Source organism: Pseudophryne corroboree, chromosome 7, assembly GCF_028390025.1.
Source record: "Pseudophryne corroboree isolate aPseCor3 chromosome 7, aPseCor3.hap2, whole genome shotgun sequence".
Lineage (NCBI taxonomy): Eukaryota > Metazoa > Chordata > Amphibia > Anura > Myobatrachidae > Pseudophryne > Pseudophryne corroboree.
In genome coordinates, this window is record NC_086450.1 from 42,268,333 (window position 1) to 42,288,529 (window position 20,197).

The 20,197-nt window shown below is 45.2% G+C and overlaps 1 protein-coding gene across 2 annotated transcripts; it reads left to right on the forward strand.

Moving 5' to 3' along the window:
* Positions 1–192: 192 nt before the first annotated feature.
* SUMO3 (small ubiquitin like modifier 3) lies at positions 193–15,268 on the forward strand. Of its 2 annotated transcripts, XM_063933080.1 has the most exons (5): positions 193–401; positions 6,269–6,341; positions 11,310–11,438; positions 12,342–12,413; positions 13,690–15,268. In XM_063933080.1, the coding sequence occupies exons 2-5, from the start codon at positions 6,294–6,296 to the stop codon at positions 13,750–13,752; spliced, it is 312 nt and encodes a 103-aa protein (XP_063789150.1). In that variant the 5' UTR covers positions 193–401; positions 6,269–6,293; the 3' UTR covers positions 13,753–15,268. The 2 variants fall into 2 exon arrangements, with proteins under 2 accessions (XP_063789150.1, XP_063789151.1); XM_063933081.1 differs by lacking the exon at positions 6,269–6,341 and having other exon boundaries at positions 208–401.
* Positions 15,269–20,197: the final 4,929 nt, after the last annotated feature.

The following is a 20,197-nucleotide window of genomic DNA, read 5'->3' on the forward strand; positions in this document are numbered from 1 at the left end:
GAGGGCATTTATTGTATATCTTTTGGCGCCCGACAGGCCCCTCCGCCATTGTCCCGGCTCCCCATCCCCCATACTCCGCGTGTTACATCACACCAGCGGCTTCTCCGCCCACTCTCACCCATCCCCCCACCATTTTATGTGTCCCGTGCGCGCCCCCGCGATGTGGGCGGGCGTTTATGTGTACCTGAGAGGGGGGAGAAGGGACGCCGGCGCGCGCCCTCGTCGCGGAGGCGCGCCCGGAGACGCCACGTGACCCCGCGGGACGAATGGCGTGGCGCGGCTGTAGACGGTGCGCGCGCACGAGGTGAGTGTGAGGGAGAGGAGCCCCAGCGGCGAGAGGAAAAAGAGCGGGAGAGAGAGAGAGAGACGCAGCCGCCGCCATGTCTGAGGAGAAGCCCAAGGTAAGCGCGCCGCCCCGATCCCAGCGGAGGGAGGGTTTCTGCCTGTGAGCCGGGCCAGCGGTGGGGGTCTCCCGGCCTGTGAGCCGCGGTAGAGGCGGGATAGCTGGGGGGGCTTCCGGCCTATGAGCCGGGATAGCGGCGTGGGGCTTCGGCCTGTGAGCGGGGATAGCGGTGTGGGGCTCTGGCCTGTGAGCGGGGATAGCGGTGTGGGGCTCCGGCCTGTGAGCGGGGATAGCGGTGTGGGGCTCCGGCCTGTGAGCGGGGATAGCGGTGTGGGGCTCCGGCCTGTGAGCGGGGATAGCGGTGTGGGGCTCCGGCCTGTGAGCGGGGATAGCGGTGTGGGGCTCCGGCCTGTGAGCGGGGATAGCGGTGTGGGGCTCCGGCCTGTGAGCCGGGATAGCGGCGTGGGGCTCCGGCCTGTGAGCGGGGATAGCGGCGTGGGGCTCCGGCCTGTGAGCGGGGATAGCGGCGTGGGGCTTCCGGCCTGTGAGCGGGGATAGCGGCGTGGGGCTCCGGCCTGTGAGCGGGGATAGCGGCGTGGGGCTTCCGGCCTGTGAGCGGGGATAGCGGCGGGTGTTCCTGGCCCGCTCTGTGAGCATGGGCGCGGTGGCAGCCAGTGGCTGTGCCGCCTATAGTGATACAATAGCTGGCAGAGCCGATGCCCGGCTGACCTTGTCCTGGAGAGTATTGCAGTGTGTGGGGGTAATATGGCTCTACAGCCACATACACATGGCCTGCTGTACCATCCCTTATGTATATAATGTATGGGGTCGTTGTACCATTATATATACACACACACTGACTGAAGTCCTATCCCTTATGTATATAATTCACATGCCACGATGTATAGGGCAGCTGTAGCATCCCCAGTATATAACTTGTACGTGACCTGATGTATAGGGCAGCTGTAGCATCCCCAGTATATAACATGTACGTGACCTGATGTATAGGGCAGCTGTAGCATCCCCAGTATATAACATGTACGTGGCCTGATGTATAGGGCAGCTGTAGCATCCCCAGTATATAACATGTACGTGGCCTGACGTATAGGGCAGCTGTAGCATCCCCAGTATATAACATGTACGTGACCTGATGTATAGGGCAGCTGTAACATCCCCAGTATATAATATGTACGTGGCCTGATGTATAGGGCAGCTGTAGCATCTCTACTATATAACATGTACGTGGCCTGATGTATAGGGCAGCTGTAGCATCCCCAGTATATAATATGTACGTGGCCTGATGTATAGGGCAGCTGTAACATCCCCAGTATATAACATGTACGTGGTCTGATGTATAGGGCAGCTGTAACATCCCCAGTATATAACATGTACGTGGTCTGATGTATAGGGCAGCTGTAACATCCCCAGTATATAACATGTACGTGGTCTGATGTATAGGGCAGCTGTAACATCCCCAGTATATAATATGTACGTGACCTGATGTATAGGGCAGCTGTAGCATCCCCAGTATATAACATGTACGTGGCCTGATGTATAGGGCAGCTGTAGCATCCCCAGTATATAACATGTACGTGGCCTGACGTATAGGGCAGCTGTAGCATCCCCAGTATATAACATGTACGTGACCTGATGTATAGGGCAGCTGTAACATCCCCAGTATATAATATGTACGTGGCCTGATGTATAGGGCAGCTGTAGCATCTCTACTATATAACATGTACGTGGCCTGATGTATAGGGCAGCTGTAGCATCCCCAGTATATAATATGTACGTGGCCTGATGTATAGGGCAGCTGTAACATCCCCAGTATATAACATGTACGTGGTCTGATGTATAGGGCAGCTGTAACATCCCCAGTATATAACATGTACGTGGTCTGATGTATAGGGCAGCTGTAACATCCCCAGTATATAATATGTACGTGGCCTGATGTATAGGGCAGCTGTAGCATCCCCAGTATATAATATGTACGTGGCCTGATGTATAGGGCAGCTGTAACATCCCCAGTATATAATATGTACGTGGCCTGATGTATAGGGCAGCTGTAGCATCCCCAGTATATAACATGTATGTGGTCTGATGTATAGGGCAGCTGTAGCATCCCCAGTATATAACATGTATGTGGTCTGATGTATAGGGCAGCTGTAACATCCCCAGTATATAACATGTATGTGGTCTGATGTATAGGGCAGCTGTAGCATCCCCAGTATATAACATGTAGGTGGCCTGATGTATAGGGCAGCTGTAGCATCCCCAGTATATAACATGTATGTGGCCTGATGTATAGGGCAGCTGTAGCATCCCCAGTATATAACATGTAGGTGGCCTGATGTATAGGGCAGCTGTAGCATCCCCAGTATATAACATGTAGGTGGTCTGATGTTACAGCTGCCCTATACATCCCCAGTATATAACATGTAGGTGGCCTGATGTATAGGGCAGCTGTAACATCCCCAGTATATAATATGTACGTGGTCTGATGTATAGGGCAGCTGTAGCATCCCTACTATATAACATGTACGTGGTCTGATGTATAGGGCAGCTGTAACATACCCAGTATATAATATGTACGTGGCCTGATGTATAGGGCAGCTGTAGCATCCCCAGCATATAACATGTACGTGGCCTGATGTATAGGGCAGCTGTAGCATCCCCAGCATATAACATGTATGTGGTCTGATGTATAGGGCAGCTGTAGCATCCCCAGTATATAACATGTATGTGACCTGATGTATAGGGCAGCTGTAGCATCCCCAGTATATAACATGTACGTGGTCTGATGTATAGGGCAGCTGTAGCATCCCTACTATATAACATGTACGTGGTCTGATGTATAGGGCAGCTGTAACATACCCAGTATATAATATGTGCGTGGCCTGATGTATAGGGCAGCTGTAGCATCCCCAGCATATAACATGTATGTGGTCTGATGTATAGGGCAGCTGTAGCATCCCCAGTATATAACATGTATGTGACCTGATGTATAGGGCAGCTGTAGCATCCCCAGTATATAACATGTACGTGGCCTGATGTATAGGGCAGCTGTAGCATCCCCAGTATATAACATGTACGTGGCCTGATGTATAGGGCAGCTGTAGCATCCCCAGTATATAACATGTACGTGGTCTGATGTATAGGGCAGCTGTAGCATCCCTACTATATAACATGTACGTGGTCTGATGTATAGGGCAGCTGTAACATACCCAGTATATAATATGTGCGTGGCCTGATGTATAGGGCAGCTGTAGCATCCCCAGCATATAACATGTATGTGGTCTGATGTATAGGGCAGCTGTAGCATCCCCAGTATATAACATGTATGTGACCTGATGTATAGGGCAGCTGTAGCATCCCCAGTATATAACATGTACGTGGTCTGATGTATAGGGCAGCTGTAGCATCCCCAGTATATAACATGTACGTGGCCTGATGTATAGGGCAGCTGTAGCATCCCCAGTATATAACATGTACGTGGCCTGATGTATAGGGCAGCTGTAGCATCCCTACTATATAACATGTACGTGGCCTGATGTATAGGGCAGCTGTAGCACCCCCAGTATATAACATGTACGTGGCCTGATGTATAGGGCAGCTGTAGCATCCCTACTATATAACATGTACGTGGCCTGATGTATAGGGCAGCTGTAGCATCCCCAGTATATAATATGTACGTGGCCTGATGTATAGGGCAGCTGTAACATCCCCAGTATATAACATGTACGTGGTCTGATGTATAGGGCAGCTGTAACATCCCCAGTATATAATATGTACGTGGCCTGATGTATAGGGCAGCTGTAGCATCCCCAGTATATAATATGTACGTGGCCTGATGTATAGGGCAGCTGTAGCATCCCCAGTATATAATATGTACGTGGCCTGATGTATAGGGCAGCTGTAACATCCCCAGTATATAATATGTACGTGGCCTGATGTATAGGGCAGCTGTAGCATCCCCAGTATATAACATGTATGTGGTCTGATGTATAGGGCAGCTGTAGCATCCCCAGTATATAACATGTATGTGGTCTGATGTATAGGGCAGCTGTAACATCCCCAGTATATAACATGTATGTGGTCTGATGTATAGGGCAGCTGTAGCATCCCCAGTATATAACATGTAGGTGGCCTGATGTATAGGGCAGCTGTAGCATCCCCAGTATATAACATGTATGTGGCCTGATGTATAGGGCAGCTGTAGCATCCCCAGTATATAACATGTAGGTGGCCTGATGTATAGGGCAGCTGTAGCATCCCCAGTATATAACATGTAGGTGGTCTGATGTTACAGCTGCCCTATACATCCCCAGTATATAACATGTACGTGGCCTGATGTATAGGGCAGCTGTAGCATCCCTACTATATAACATGTACGTGGCCTGATGTATAGGGCAGCTGTAGCACCCCCAGTATATAACATGTACGTGGCCTGATGTATAGGGCAGCTGTAGCATCCCTACTATATAACATGTACGTGGCCTGATGTATAGGGCAGCTGTAGCATCCCCAGTATATAATATGTACGTGGCCTGATGTATAGGGCAGCTGTAGCATCCCTACTATATAACATGTACGTGGCCTGATGTATAGGGCAGCCTTAGCATCCCCAGTATATAACATGTATGTGGTCTGATGTATAGGGCAGCTGTAGCATCCCCAGTATATAACATGTAGGTGGTCTGATGTATAGGGCAGCTGTAACATCCCCAGTATATAACATGTAGGTGGCCTGATGTATAGGGCAGCTGTAACATCCCTACTATATAACATGTATGTGGTCTGATGTATAGGGCAGCTGTAGCATCCCCAGTATATAACATGTAGGTGGCCTGATGTATAGGGCCGCTTTGGCATCACTTATGTATATAATGCATGTGGTCTGATGTATAGGGCAGCTGTAACATCCCCAGTATATAACATGTAGGTGGCCTGATGTATAGGGCAGCTGTAGCATCCCTACTATATAACATGTACGTGGCCTGATGTATATGTTTAGCATGATGTCTTTTATATAGAACCGTATAATTACATGTATGGTTGCATAGATCCCCTATAATTACATGTATAGGGTTCCTATAATATTCCTTATAAAATGAGTTGTCCATGGCCTGATGTATAGGTATGCTATGGAAAAAGCACAAAGACCAGCACTCATGTTTAGCAGGATGTTTATTCCAAAAACATTAGTTCACATTTCAAACAGTATCCATGTAGCAGCGCCCGGCAGCCATTTCAACCAACTTCTAGTAGTTTTCCTCAGGAGCTAGGATGTACAATGACGTGCATGGCCTGATTGCACGTCAATTGAATAGCTCCGGTATCTCCTTCCTGGTGCTGTTCAATTTTGCGTTTAATTGAATCGACCCCTGTAATTTCTACCCCTTTCACACCGCCAATGCTGGATCCCACTTGGGAATTGGAAACTGGTCCTTCCTGGGTGGGATCCAGCATTGGTCGCTGCTGCTGGTTTTCCCTGACCCAGCAATATATCTGGTCAATACCGGGTTATTTGTGCGGTGTGAAAGGGGTATTAATAATGACATGTACATGGCCTGATGTGTAGGATTGTTATACTATCGCTTTAATAAGGGACACGTGAATTAAACCAGTTCTGGGGCTGATTTCAAACCAAGTGAAATGCAGACATGAGGTCACCCAGACACTAAACTTGTGCTATTCATGTGAAAAAAGCAAATACTCAAAGGCGCTCAGTATGGTTTCACATGAAATATATACTTAATGTCCATATATATGATAGAGGAATCCAAATTCAATTGGCGCCTCCTGTTGGAATGTGGAAGACTCTTCTAATCGGCACAATGTCTCACGATGATATGCAATGAAAAATGAAATAAACCATCATAGTGTAGTAAGTCTTTAAACGTCAGTAATTAATTATTCTCTCAGACAATGATGAATCAGCTAAGCCTGGATGGCGTACCCCACTCACAATGGACAAGATAGAACTCCGCACATAAAGGTATCTTTTATCCTGACTGCATGGATATATCGTGATAATGGATGGGTACTGTTACTCACTCTGAATCAGGCGCTGATCCTCACGTAGCGGTTTCTTTTTAGACTGCTCCAAAGATGAACATGGGAGTAATGATGTAGATAAAATACTAATTTATTAAAACAAAATAAAAACAATGACAGGGGGATCGGTCAAACAACTCAGGGGTGGAAAAAGTGACATTGGTTTTGGCCGCCGGCCGAAAACGGCACAGACCAGCAAGATGTGAAGCACAATTCCAACCACAAGAGAAAAAGTATGTGATCCACCCGCCTGCACCCTTCCAACGCGTTTCTCCCCGTTATAGGGCTTTGTCAAGGAACAAGAGTGCTTGTGAAATGAAACTATTTAAATGTTTCATTTCACAAGCACTCTTGCAACTACGAGATCCTGTCAGAGCCCATCTCCTTGAAGGATTTTTCAAATTGCATTACCCTGATAACACCACAATAAGAAATTATACCCAGTGGGGCTTTTTCAGAAATATGCCCCCTTGTGCTGTTCTACATTGGATCTATGGTACTTGTGAGCATGCTTATAATGCAAGAGGAAAGTACAAGGCTTACTCTGTTTTGTTTTAGCAGAGATTTAGTGACTGTGTGGAAAGCCTGAAAGCTTCACTATGTATATAAAGGAAGTAATGGTGCATGGTCCACATAGCCAGAGCCGCAGGGGTCCCTCCACGGCTTTGTTTTCCTAAGGCTCCCCTGTTCCCCTCAAGCTGCTTTTTGCCACACCTCTGACTTTTACCATGTGGAAGCACAGCTTTAAGTGGCTGAAACCTAGCGATATAAAGTGGTATTCAGTTGTTGGCATTGTCTGCAAAGTGCCGTTACTTTGTGGTAGGCCATCTTCCCTCTTTGTTTATTGCATCCTAACGTGATGTGCGCACCTGTACATTGGGGAGAATTAAATAACCCCTCCCCTATCCCATGAGTTCATTATGCAGATATCTGTAGAGGGGGGAAAATATGCACGTGGCTCTCTCTAATTGACCACGGTTCACAAGGTAAACACAATAAAATGCTAAGGATATCAATTTAGAAAGAAGTCTGTAATACCGGGATTGTGAGTAAAAAAAAAAAAAAAATTTATGTGGGTGATTCAATTGTTTTAGCACACCCTATCATGCAATATTGCCTTTTCTTTAGATGGCGCGATATGCAATTGGTTTTCCGGCGTCCAAATAGACAGGGTTTAGCTGCAATAAAGAGGTTTATTCCATGTAAATTATTATGCACGACAGAAAAAAAAAATTGCAAAATGCCAGACTTTTTGGACATTTCTGGTAGCTCTCTGAGGGAGCGGCGAGCATAAACAATGTGTGCCCACTGTATTTGTTTTCCGAATTGAGAAACAATTGCATTGCTCTGTAGAATGCCCCAAAACATTTAATTCCCCCCCATTTATTCATACCAAAAGTAATGCAGTTTTATTTTTTAGTGGCTTTTTTCCCCCAGTGCTAAATTATTTGCCGACCTGCTATTCCTATCATCTGCCTTCCTTACTACCTGTCCCCCCCCCCCCTTCACTGAAATTGATCACTGTGGGAGTGGTCAGAAGAGTCCTTCCTGATGCTTCTCTTTGGTGGGCCTCTCCCAGGCCCAGCTCTGTTACTGATGGGCTCGGAGTGTGCAACAGTTATTAGGTCAACACACAGCGGGCTCCCAGCCTATCTATACCTGAGAGCTGCTGCTTCACATGGATTGCTACAAGCAGAGGCCTAATAACACGCCTGCTGAGGAGAACCTAAATCCCTCTCCAGCTGTACCCATTGCCACTGACCCAGTCCCTAATGCCGTTTATAGTCCAGAGTATTTCAGGACCCAAAATATGTCCGTGTTTCTGTTATTAGAAAACCTATTTAACACCAATGAAAGGGAGTGAGTACTAATAGTGTATCAGGCCTCCAGTGTACTTAAGAAAAACAATTGGCATTATATTGGCTTTAGCCGTCAGTCAACCTGTACTGCTTGTATTGCGCGAGTGCTTAGCATCTCCTTAGGTTATTAGTAATGCAGCTTACTAACACCATGACTCCCTTTTATCTATAAATAGTACATAACTATGTTTCCATGACAATCCCAAATTACAATAGAGGTAACTGCTCGATTCCTGCTCTGTAAAGAGCCCAGCGTGGCCGAGGTTTTTGGCTGATATCCTGCTAATCGTGTTATTGGCGGGGTATCAAGTCCTTCAGGTTGGGTACAGCCATGTTTGCTTTGGAGAGCCCAACCAGCTCACATCTTGCTCTGTAATTGTAGATCTGATAGGTGACCTTTTGGTAGCTGAATTACCATTGAGCATTAGATTGCAGTTCAGTTGATCTTTTGCTGCATATATGAATGAAATGGATCAAACCTTTTCAATCTTTAAAAAAAAAAAAAATTTCATGTCACATAGCACAGTGTGGATGCCCACACTAAAACGCTAACGGCATTACGGTTTTCCTCCTCCCTGATGAAGTTGTATTTCAGCATAGTCACTAATTCCAGGCTTACTTATTAACATTTATAAAGCGTACTATGTATTACTGGATGTTGCAATGGTCCTCTAGAATATTCAGTACTTTGATGGCAGGATTTTTTTATTTATTTATTTTTAATTTCGTTTTTTCACTTTGAAATACAGTATAAGCTACTTTCAGGAGCAAGAGAGCTGGTAGAAAGAACTTAATGGTTATTACATGCAAAGGAGAAAAAGCCCAATCTTTGTAATATTGTATTATCCTTTTATATGGTGTCACAGGGCTCCGCAGCACCCAATCACATAGTACATTAATAAGTAAAACCGGAAAACAGTGACTTGCAGTTGAAGACAATATAGAACAAGTGCAGAGTACATAAACAAAGCTGCATTAGCAGACTGCACTGAGAGAGTTATCGGGGTGGCAGAAAACCGTGGGATTTGGTGCTGTCGAAGATGGTTTAAGTAAGAGAAGGAAACGTACATGATGGAAGAGGGCCCTGCTTGTGAGAGCTTACATTCTAAAGGGGAGGGGCAGACAGACTGGTAATGGTGCCCCCACACGGTGCGATCATCGCATGCATTTTGAACGTTTTAGTTCATATCGCATTGTGTCTAGTTCAAATCGCGGCGTGTTTACGTTCCCTTGCAATGCGCGCTCCCTCATAGTCCATATTGCAAGGTAAAATAATATGTGCAGTCAGGTATTTTTGTACTACATCACATACATTGCATATTGTAGTGTAGCCAAAATCATGTGTAGATCAAATCGCATGTAGTTAAATAGCATACCCACTTAGTCCAAATTGCATAGCACACATTGTATAGGCCCAAACTGCACTTAGCACAGATGTCATCGTGTGTGGCACCATTACACAGATCGGAGAGACAGTGACATACCTCCCAACTGTCCCGATTTTTCGCGGGACAGTCCCGTTTTTGGGGGCTGTCCCACCCGTGGGCAGCAGTGTCCCACGGTGGGGGTCGGGGCGGCAGTTGGGAGGCTCTGTCTCTCGCTGCCCTGCTTAGCAGAGCAGCGGTGAATAGATGCTGTGCGCATGCGCACAGCATCTATTCTCTGGAGTCAGAGGGAGGGGGGGCATGCCCAGCGCTCTGTGAGCGAAAATGGGGGTGTCTCGCAGTCGCTGTCTTCGCGAAGCCATGCCCCTTTTCTTAGGTCACTCCCTTTTTTGGGAACGCGCACGTGTGTCCCTCTTTAAAAAAAAAGGGGGGGGGGGGGAGTTGGGAGGTAAGCAGTGAGTGTGGGACAGAGGGTTAGGATGAGATTTGGCTGGCTTTGGTGAAGAAGTGGGTCTTGAGAGCCTGTTTGAAGTTTTGTGGAGAGTGAGGGGGAGAAGATGAGACGGGCTGCAGCATTGAGGAGAGATTTGAGTGGAGAGGCATTTGTTAGGGATGCTAGATAGGAGATTACAGTTGTAGTCCAGTCTGGATATGACTAGGTAGTGGACAAGCATCTTAGAAGCATCCTGGGTGTGAGAGGGTCTAATCCTAGAGATATTGAGATGAAAGCAGCAGGTTGCCTGAGGTACTGATTGTGTGGTTTATAGGAGAGGGAGGAGTCAAGGATTACTCCAAGACAGCGCACTTGGGGGCTAGAGGAGATTGTAGTGCCATCAATAGATAATGAAATTGTGGGAGGTGAGGTGCTTCTTGTAATATTTTCCATTTGATCATTGTTTGAAATAATTGACGTGTTTGTGTTAACTATTATTAGCTCATTGCGTAAGAGTATATTCTTTAAGAAATAACACATTATTTTATGTTGGCTAGGTTATGCACCTTTGATGGCTTTACATAGAAATTAAATTCACCGATACATATACACAAGTACTGTTCACAATTTTTTCTTTTTCCAAGAGGACTCTGTCCTTCAACACTCACTGGGGGAGATTCAAATAATTTCCCCCGCTGCTGTCACTAAAGGACACAAAACGGAGCAATTCGATTGATACTACGTTCGGGTGCCCATTAGCCACGGGCGATTAGTTACTTCTCACAGCCAGCTTAGCTGGTGAGAAGAAATGTGCAGAAAGTCTGGTTTTGGTAACCCAAACCAGGACTTTAGACGGGTTTAGCCGTGATGAACGCCTGATCAGAGCAAATTTGAATCGCCTTCTCTGACCTATAACCTAGATTCCTGCTAAATTGAGAAAATAGGCCGATACTTGGCAAAATCGCTCATAGTATATGTTTAGGCAGAGGTTCTCAAACGCAGTCCTCAAGACACCCCAACAGTCCAGGTTTTAAGTATATCCTTACTTGGCCACAGGTGACTTAATTAGTACCCCAGTCAATTTGATTTAACCATCTGTGCTGAGCCATGGATATACTTAAAACCTGGACCGTTGGAGTGCCTTGAGGACCGTGTCAAGGTGTGCCAGTTAACAGAGTTGGACACTGTGTACTATTTTACTGTTTGCATCTGAACCGGTTTTTGTCTTCCAGGAAGGTGTCAAGACAGAGAATGACCACATCAACCTTAAAGTGGCGGGACAGGATGGCTCTGTGGTCCAGTTCAAAATCAAGCGACACACTCCTCTCAGCAAGCTAATGAAAGCATACTGCGACAGACAGGTACGGCGCCATAAACTGGCTCTATATCCTCTTGTTATTGAGGTCACCTCTACACGGCAGTTGTTTGTTCTGCTTTGCCTCGGTTGCTACTGGCTGCACATTTCACCTGATTGCACTTGATTGTGTGACAAAATGGATCCATTAACTTGTGGCAGTTGCAGCTTTTTGGCGGTCATAGGCATCACAGCAAAAAAGGGTTTGTTTTTTTTGTTTTTAAAGCGTCTGATTGCACAGAAAATGTGGCTGCATCTGGAATTATTGGTGTATGTCTGACCCTACACTAATAATTCCAACACTGAAGTTTCTCAATAAATTTCAGGTGTGTTCTGCGTGGTACCGATGCCATAATTGGAGGTAATTTACTTACAGTTGCGCAGTCAAGAAAATCCTCAGACTTATGTTTTCTGCAGATAATCTTCCATGCCAACCAATCAGATGACTGTTTTATCTGAACCTTTTCCCCATTGGTGTATAAAATGCCTGGGTGCTATGTGCAAAATCGCCTCTATTCCGTTACATGTGGAGCATTTTACGTAAACTGTGCTCAGTCTGTTCACGGTACTTGAATAATGGCGTTTAAAGGGGGGTGATAAACAGTTGTAATAAAGTTTGGCTGTAGAGACATGTATCTGACTACAGGGGGCATTACAGGGCACTGAGCTGCTCCTTGTGGTGTGAATCTAGGTGGAAGATCCCAGTAGCAGTGCAGTAAATGTGCTTTAGAAATAGTCTCACCATTGTAGAATATGTGCTGTGATAAAGTTAAATAAGGGGCCAAATAGAACAAAACTTGCAATCTATGTAAACATCAACTCTGTATAAAGAAGCAGTTTATGCATCCAGCTAGTGGCTTTAGATACACATTTTGTGAATTGTAATGTATTTTTTTTTGTTTATTTTAAGGGCTTGGCAATGAGACAGATACGGTTCAGGTTTGATGGTCAGCCTATTAATGAAACAGACACCCCTGCACAGGTATGGTCATTATTCCACCCACATCCTTTATAACGCATCCCTTTTCTGTTTTAGAAATATGCAAATCTCAACAAACATGTATCGATTGGAACTTTTAGTATTTGCAGCCCTTTATGGGATAATGAACTGTTGGGAGTCCATCAGTGGTTAAAACCTCTTCTTTTTTTTCTTTTTTTTATATATTGCATTCTGCATCTTGTGCCAATGTTTCCGTGTAGTCTTGTGAGTGCTTGAACACTTTGTACTGCGGCAAGTTTGTCTGCTTCTCGAGTTCATATAAAAGTACACTTACCATACTGTGCCTTTAAACCGGGACACTATTGAATTACACAGGTTCTGTGGCTGGCTGGCTGACTTCAAGTCTGAATTTCAGCTGGTTTTAATCAGCCACAGAACCTGTGATCGATGGGCGTCCCACTTTAAAGGGATAGTATTGTAGGCCTATAGAAAAGTAATGGTGTGTAAATGAAACTTCCCCTTCAAAATATGCAGGCTTGGGGATTGAATCAAAAAGTACTATTTATGTAGGCACTACCATAATGGGCAAATATGTCTGCAGGTGTGCATCATATACAACTGCACATCGTCCCTGATTGAATTGACACTGCTTCCAAATGCTGCATTTCTTTGTAGCCAATGGGGCAGATGTAATAACCTGGAGAAGGCATAAGGAAGTGATAAACCAGTGATATGTGCAAGGTGATAAAGGCACCAGCCAATCAGATCCTAACTGTTAATTTACATATTGGAGCTGATAGGCTGGTGTCTTTATCACCTTGTACATATCACTGGTTTATCACTTCCTTATGCCTTCTCCAGGTTAATACATCTGCCCCACTGTTAGAAATGGAGACAGATAGCATCCTTTTAACATCTGGTCCATTTCCTTATGTAACACATTGCAGTTACTGTAAAGCTGAAACCGTGCTTGCTGGCTTTCACTATTCATGCCAGCGGGCTTATCAGTGTGCTCTAAGTAGTTACTTTGAGTTTAAATAGTTCCTTGCAATTTCATGGTCCTTCAGTATGATTTACACTTCAATACCTTTCATTTAATCTGGAGAAAACATTGCTCCATGAACTAGAAATCCCAACAGTCTTGGGGTTTTTTTTTCTGGAATTGTCTGTCCGTTAGTGTACAGAATTGGAGGTTAAAACCTCTGTCCAGATTCTGCTACTACAATATGGTCCTGGAAGTAGGTCTTGGAAATGTAATGGAAAGAAACGTGAATCCTTAGCTTTGTTATAATCTGTCTATCTGGATTTTATCACACAGTTGGAGATGGAAGATGAAGATACTATCGATGTGTTTCAACAACAGACAGGCGGCATGTGCTAAGCAAGTTCTCCCACTAATATGGAAGGAGCCCCAAAGCCTTCACGCACCCAACTTCCCACCTCTGCCCTCCGTTCAATGACATGCTAATTACTCATTTTTGGAAGCGTTAGTGGACTCTTCAGAATTTTTTTATTCTGATTTAATTACTTTGTGTTTTTGTTTTTTTTTGCCCTACCTACAAGCGTTGGAAGTTCTGTTGCTTAGAGGGCTAATATCAAGAATCATCTCCTACATAAAGTGGCTTTGTTTCTTGTATTTTATTATATTGTGTGGCACTGTTTCTTTGTTTTTGTTTTTTTCTGCAGTCTTTCTTACCAAGTTTTCAGATGTGTCCCATGTGTAAATAGTTGCGTGATAGAGTGACTTTCTGTACCTGTGCACTCTTCAGTCATAGAACAGATTAGTCTGCCCACAAAGACACCTTGAAAGGACGTTAGTTTGGGACGAGGGTTATGGAACCGTGGGGAGAGAAAAAATGCGCTTTTATTTACTTAAATCGATGGGTGTCAAATGAGTTATTGAAGATAACACTTCATAGGCTGTATGAGACCTTCATATTGACGCAGTTTTAGGAACAATTGATGTTTCAGTTAACGTTCTTTATCTGACCTGTTGATTGAAGCGCCCAGCCTGCTCTCTTCTTGATCAGTTAGCGGCGCAAATGTTATACTGCCAATGATTATGACGGATGTTTAAAACCATGTCTCTCCATTGTTGATGTAATTAAATTGGCCCTACCTTATCCAGATTGTTTCTGGTCTTTTAATGCAGCACTCAAGTTGTTTGTTAAAATAACCTGTCTTTTTCAAGTGGACCTGCTGCTATACAAAACCAGTATGCTATTTAAGTTCCTTTTGTCTTAAATATACAAGCCAGGGTGAAGAATGGTAGCAGCTGGAGCTTTTGTGTCCTAAGAGAGATGTAGTTAACATTGTACCCCCATCTGTATAGTAGTAGTAGTATGCAATTTTTTTATTTTTATTTTTGAATGCTCTGTTTTAAAATATCCTGATCAAACCTGTTCCTGATGCATAACCATTTGTGTGCTTGAAACTATTTCCCCTATCTAAGTGGCATTTAGTAATACAGAACTGCAAAGCTGTTGTCGTATTCCAATGTGTTAATGATCTCCAAGGGCCAAATATTAGTCGGTGAGTTTCTAGAAGTCCAGAGATTTCGGCAAGTTATGTCTGATTTTTAAAACAAACTATTGTTTTTTTTACTAAGGCCTAAACCAAGCTGCTTTTGCCTTTTTAATATACATTTCTGTGTTAAAACGGACTTCTAACTTCCCGAAAATCCCAGCACTTCCAAAAATACGCTGCCATTTCTATTTGATCCCATGTATGTTTTCAGTTGCAGTACTTCTTCCTTTCAGTACCAAGAGTGACATGCCAGCTGATTAATTATAACTGTTCCTTCCTGATAGGATTCTAGTTGGTAATGTTCATTATTTTTTTTCTTCATCTGCTGGATACATTTTATTTCGGCTACAAAATAAAGATACATAAATGTATTTTTCTTTGTAACAATTGTATTGTGCATGAGTGAATAATTTAAACGGTAATGAAACTCCCCATTAGTTTTTCTTTTAGAACGACTGTCACTCAAACCGTATTCTCTTGACCTTCCACTAAAGTACAGTAAAGTTACTTATAGTAACCTTCACAAATACAGATGTAGCCATGTTGATACGTTTGTGGGCTGGAGGATACTTGATGTGGTTGTTGGGCACCAAAGGAGCCATTCACAGGTTTTGGCTACTTGACGTGCCCCTGTGTGTGTGTTTATTTTTTTTTTGTTTATTTTTTTGCTTATTTTTATTGAATATCAACAGAAAATACAATTAACCTAGCATCACAAAAAGAGTGAATCAGAATATAACTTGTATTGCAAATCAGAAAGGGAAATAAGACATAACCTGAATCCTAGAAATGCTAGGCTGTTTGGTTGGCACGGTTTTTTGTTTGTTTTATAAACCCATAAAGAGAAAATAAAAAAAAAATTGAGTAGACCTAAGGGGAATTTTGAGAAACTGAGAATGGATAAGTGAGGAGAGGCCTCTTTTCCAGGGAGTAGGACAAAACTGGCAGATAGTAAAGTAAAATAAAAATGATAAAACTAGAACTACCTGCCACAGCAATGTAAGGAAGCGATTGAGCTGATAAGGTTTCTCTATTGCCTTCAACCCAAACCCCTACATAATGACTTGGTGTTCAGAATCTTTATAATTTAGCCATGGGTACCATATAGTTGTGAAATCCTGGCGAGTATTCGACAAAGGCTATAAAAGGTCCATAGACATTTAATGATCTAAATGAGCACACCTTTAAGTCATAGTGAGTATAGAAATTTATTAACTGTGAACTGGAATAACTCTATGACCTAGCAGGGGATGGAAAACTAAAGGGAAAAACAGAGCCAAGGCAACCCCGGACTAGGCGCAGATAGGGAAGCGGGCTTTGTCGACCCATTTGTTTCTTGTTTGATAATTGGCCCCATTCCAAAATTATAGTAATCAGAACTGCATGATAGTATGAGGAAGTTGGAGGCAACCTCGGTGCTTCCTTCTATATAATATTTTGTGCTTTAAAACGAGGCCTACAACCCATCCAAATAAAACCTCTAACTATATGATGGAGTGTCGTGAATCAGGAATGTGGGATTGCAATTGGGAGGGTTTGCAGAAGATCTAGCACCCTAGTGGGTTTTTTTATTTTTTCAGATGCTGATCAGTACAGACTAAATCTTTGGTTATACTGGTAATGTAAACTGTAATATCCACCAACATTATTAGTAAAGCATTATTAACTTTCTATGACGTCCTAGTGGATGCTGGGAACTCCGTAAGGACCATGGGGAATAGCGGCTCCGCAGGAGACTGGGCACAAAAGTAAAAGCTTTAGGACTACCTGGTGTGTACTGGCTCCTCCCCCTATGACCCTCCTCCAAGCCTCAGTTAGATTTTTGTGCCCGGCCGAGAAGGGTGCACACTAGGGGCTCTCCTGAGCTTCTTAGTGAAAAGTTTAGTTTTAGGTTTTTTTATTTTCAGTGAGACCTGCTGGCAACAGGCTCACTGCATCGAGGGACTAAGGGGAGAAGAAGCGAACTCACCTGCGTGCAGAGTGGATTGGGCTTCTTAGGCTACTGGACACCATTAGCTCCAGAGGGACCGAACACAGGCCCCGCCTCGGAGCTCGGTCCCGGGGCCGCGCCGCCGGCCCCCTTACAGAGCCAGAAGCAAGAAAAGGTCCGGAAAAATCGGCAGCAGAAGACAGCAGTCTTCAACAAGGTAGCGCACAGCACTGCAGCTGTGCGCCATTGTTACTCAGGCACACTTCACACTCCGGTCACTGAGGGTGCAGGGCGCTAGGGGGGGGGCGCCCTGAGCAGCAATGTAAAACACCTTGGCTGGCATAAATACACCACATATAACCCCCAGGGCTATATGGGTGTATTTTAACCCCTGCCAGATTCCACAGAAAAACGGGAGAAAAGGCCGCCGAGAAGGGGGCGGAGCCTATCTCCTCAGCACACTGGCGCCATTTTCTCTCTCAGCTCCGTTGGAGGGAAGCTCCCTGGCTCTCCCCTGCAGTTACTACACTACAGAAAGGGGTTAAAAAAGAGAGGGGGGCACTAATTAGGCGCAGTATAACAATACAGCAGCTATAAGGGGAAAAACACTTATATAAGGTTATCCCTGGATATATATATAGCGCTCTGGTGTGTGCTGGCATACTCTCCCTCTGTCTCCCCAAAGGGCTAGTGGGGTCCTGTCCTCTATCAGAGCATTCCCTGTGTGTGTCGGTACGTTGTGTCGACATGTATGAGGAGGAAAATGAGGTGGAGGCGGAGCAATTGCCTGTAACAGAGATGTCACCCCCTAGGGAGTCGACACCTGAGTGGATGAGCTTATGGAAGGAATTATGTGACAGTGTCGGCTCTTTACAAAAGATTGATGACATGAGACGGCCGGCGACTCAGTCTGTGCCTGTTCAGGTGTCTCAAAAGCCATCTGGGGCTCTAAAACGCCCGTTACCGCAGATGGCAGATACAGACGCCGACACGGATACTGACTCCAGTGTCGACGATTAAGAGACGAATGTGACTTCCAGTAGGGCCACACGTTACATGATTGAGGCTATGGAAAATGTTTTTACACATTTCTGATAATACCAGTACCACTAAAAAGGGTATTATGTTGGGTGAGAAAAAACTGCCTGTAGTTTCTCTGACGTCCTAAGTGGATGCTGGGGACTCCGTCAGGACCATGGGGATTAGCGGCTCCGCAGGAGACAGGGCACAAAACTAAAGCTTTAGGATCAGGTGGTGTGTACTGGCTCCTCCCCCCATGACCCTCCTCCAAGCCTCAGTTAGGTTTTTGTGCCCGTCCGAGCAGGGTGCAATCTAGGTGGCTCTCTTAAGGAGCTGCTTAGAAAAAGTTTTTGGGTTTATTATTTTCAGTGAGTCCTGCTGGCAACAGGCTCACTGCATCGAGGGACTTAGGGGAGAGAAGTTCAACTCACCTGCGTGCAGGAAGGATTGGCTTCTTAGGCTACTGGACACCATTAGCTCCAGAGGGAGTTGGAACACAGGTCTCACCCTGGGGTTCGTCCCGGAGCCGCGCCGCCGACCCCCCTTGCAGATGCTGAAGATTGAAGGTCCAGAAACCGGCGGCAGAAGGCTTTTCAGTCTTCATGAAGGTAGCGCACAGCACTGCAGCTGTGCGCCATTGTTGTCACACACTTCACACCAACGGTCACGGAGGGTGCAGGGCGTTGCTGGGGGCGCCCTGGGCAGCAATGTATAATACCTTATTCTGGCTAAAAATACATCACATATAGCCCCTGGAGGCTATATGGATGTATTTAACCCCTGCCAGGTCTCAGAAAAACGGGAGAAGAAGCCCGCCGAAAAGGGGGCGGGGCCTATTCTCCTCAGCACACAGCGCCATTTTCCCTCACAGAAATGCTGGTGGGAAGGCTCCCAGGCTCTCCCCTGCACTGCACTACAGAAACAGGGTTAAAACAGAGAGGGGGGGCACTTATTTGGCGATATGTATATATATATATATATTAAAATGCTATAAGGGAAAAACACTTATATAAAGGTTGTCCCTGTATAATATAGCGTTTTTGGTGTGTGCTGGCAAACTCTCCCTCTGTCTCCCCAAAGGGCTAGTGGGGTCCTGTCCTCTCCTCTATCAGAGCATTCCCTGTGTGTGTGCTGTGTGTCGGTACTTGTGTGTCGACATGTATGAGGACGATGTTGGTGAGGAGGCGGAGCAATTGCCGGTAATGGTGATGTCACTCTCTAGGGAGTCGACACCGGAATGGATGGCTTATTTAAGGAATTACGTGATAATGTCAACACGCTGCAAGGTCGGTTGACGACATGAGACGGCCGGCAAACCAATTAGTACCTGTCCAGGCGTCTAAAACACCGTCAGGGGCGTTAAAACGTCCTTTTTACCTCAGTCGGTCGACACGGACACTGACTCCAGTGTCGACGGTGAAGAAACAAACGTATTTTCCTTTAGGGCCACACGTTACTTGTTAAGGGCAATGAAGGAGATGTTACATATTTCTGATACTACAAGTACCACAAAAAAGGGTATTATGTGGAGTGTGAAAAAACTACATGTGGTTTTTCCTGAATCAGATAAATTAAATGAAGTGTGTGATGATGCGTGGGTTTCCCCCGATAGAAAATTATTGGCGGTATACCCTTTCCCGCCAGAAGTTATGGCACGTTGGGAAACACACCTTAGGGTGGATAAGGCGCTCACACGCTTATAAAAACAAGTGGCGTTACCGTCTCCAGATACGGACGCCCTCAAGGAGCCAACTGATAGGAGGTTGGAAAATATCCTAAAAAGTATATACACACATACTGGTGTTATACTGCGACCAGCGATCGCCTCAGCCTGCATGGGCAGCGCTGGGGTGGCTTGGTCGGATTCCCTGACTGGAAATATTGATACCCTTGACAGGGACAGTATTTTATTGACTATAGAGCATTTAAAAGATGCATTTCTATATATGCGAAACTCTGGCATCAAGAGTAAGTGCGATGTCCATATCTGCCAGACGATGTTTATGGACACGACAGTGGTCAGGTGATGCAGATTCCAAACGGCACACGGAAGTATTGCCGTATAAAGGGGAGGAGTTATTTGGGGTCGGTCCATCGGACCTGGTGGCCACGGCAACAGCTAGAAAATCCACCTTTTTTACCCCAAGTCACATCTCAGCAGAAAAAGACAGTCTTTTCAGCCTCAGTCCTTTCGTCCCCATAATATCTGCCCAGGGATAGAGGTAAGGGAAGAAGACTGCAGCAGGCAGCCCATTCCCAGGAACAGAAGCCTTCCACCGCTTCTGCCAAGTCCTCAGCATGACGCTGGGGCCGTACAAACAGGTGCGGTGGGGGGTCGTCTCAAGAGTTT

Coding starts and splice junctions, on each gene's coding strand:
- SUMO3 (XM_063933080.1), top strand. CDS start 6,294: ATGGCGTACCCCACTCACAATGGACAAGATAGAACTCCGCACATAAAG. Junction 11,439..12,341: donor AAGCATACTGCGACAGACAG/GTACGGCGCCAT, acceptor GTTTATTTTAAG/GGCTTGGCAATGAGACAGAT. Junction 12,414..13,689: donor AAACAGACACCCCTGCACAG/GTATGGTCATTA, acceptor TTTATCACACAG/TTGGAGATGGAAGATGAAGA.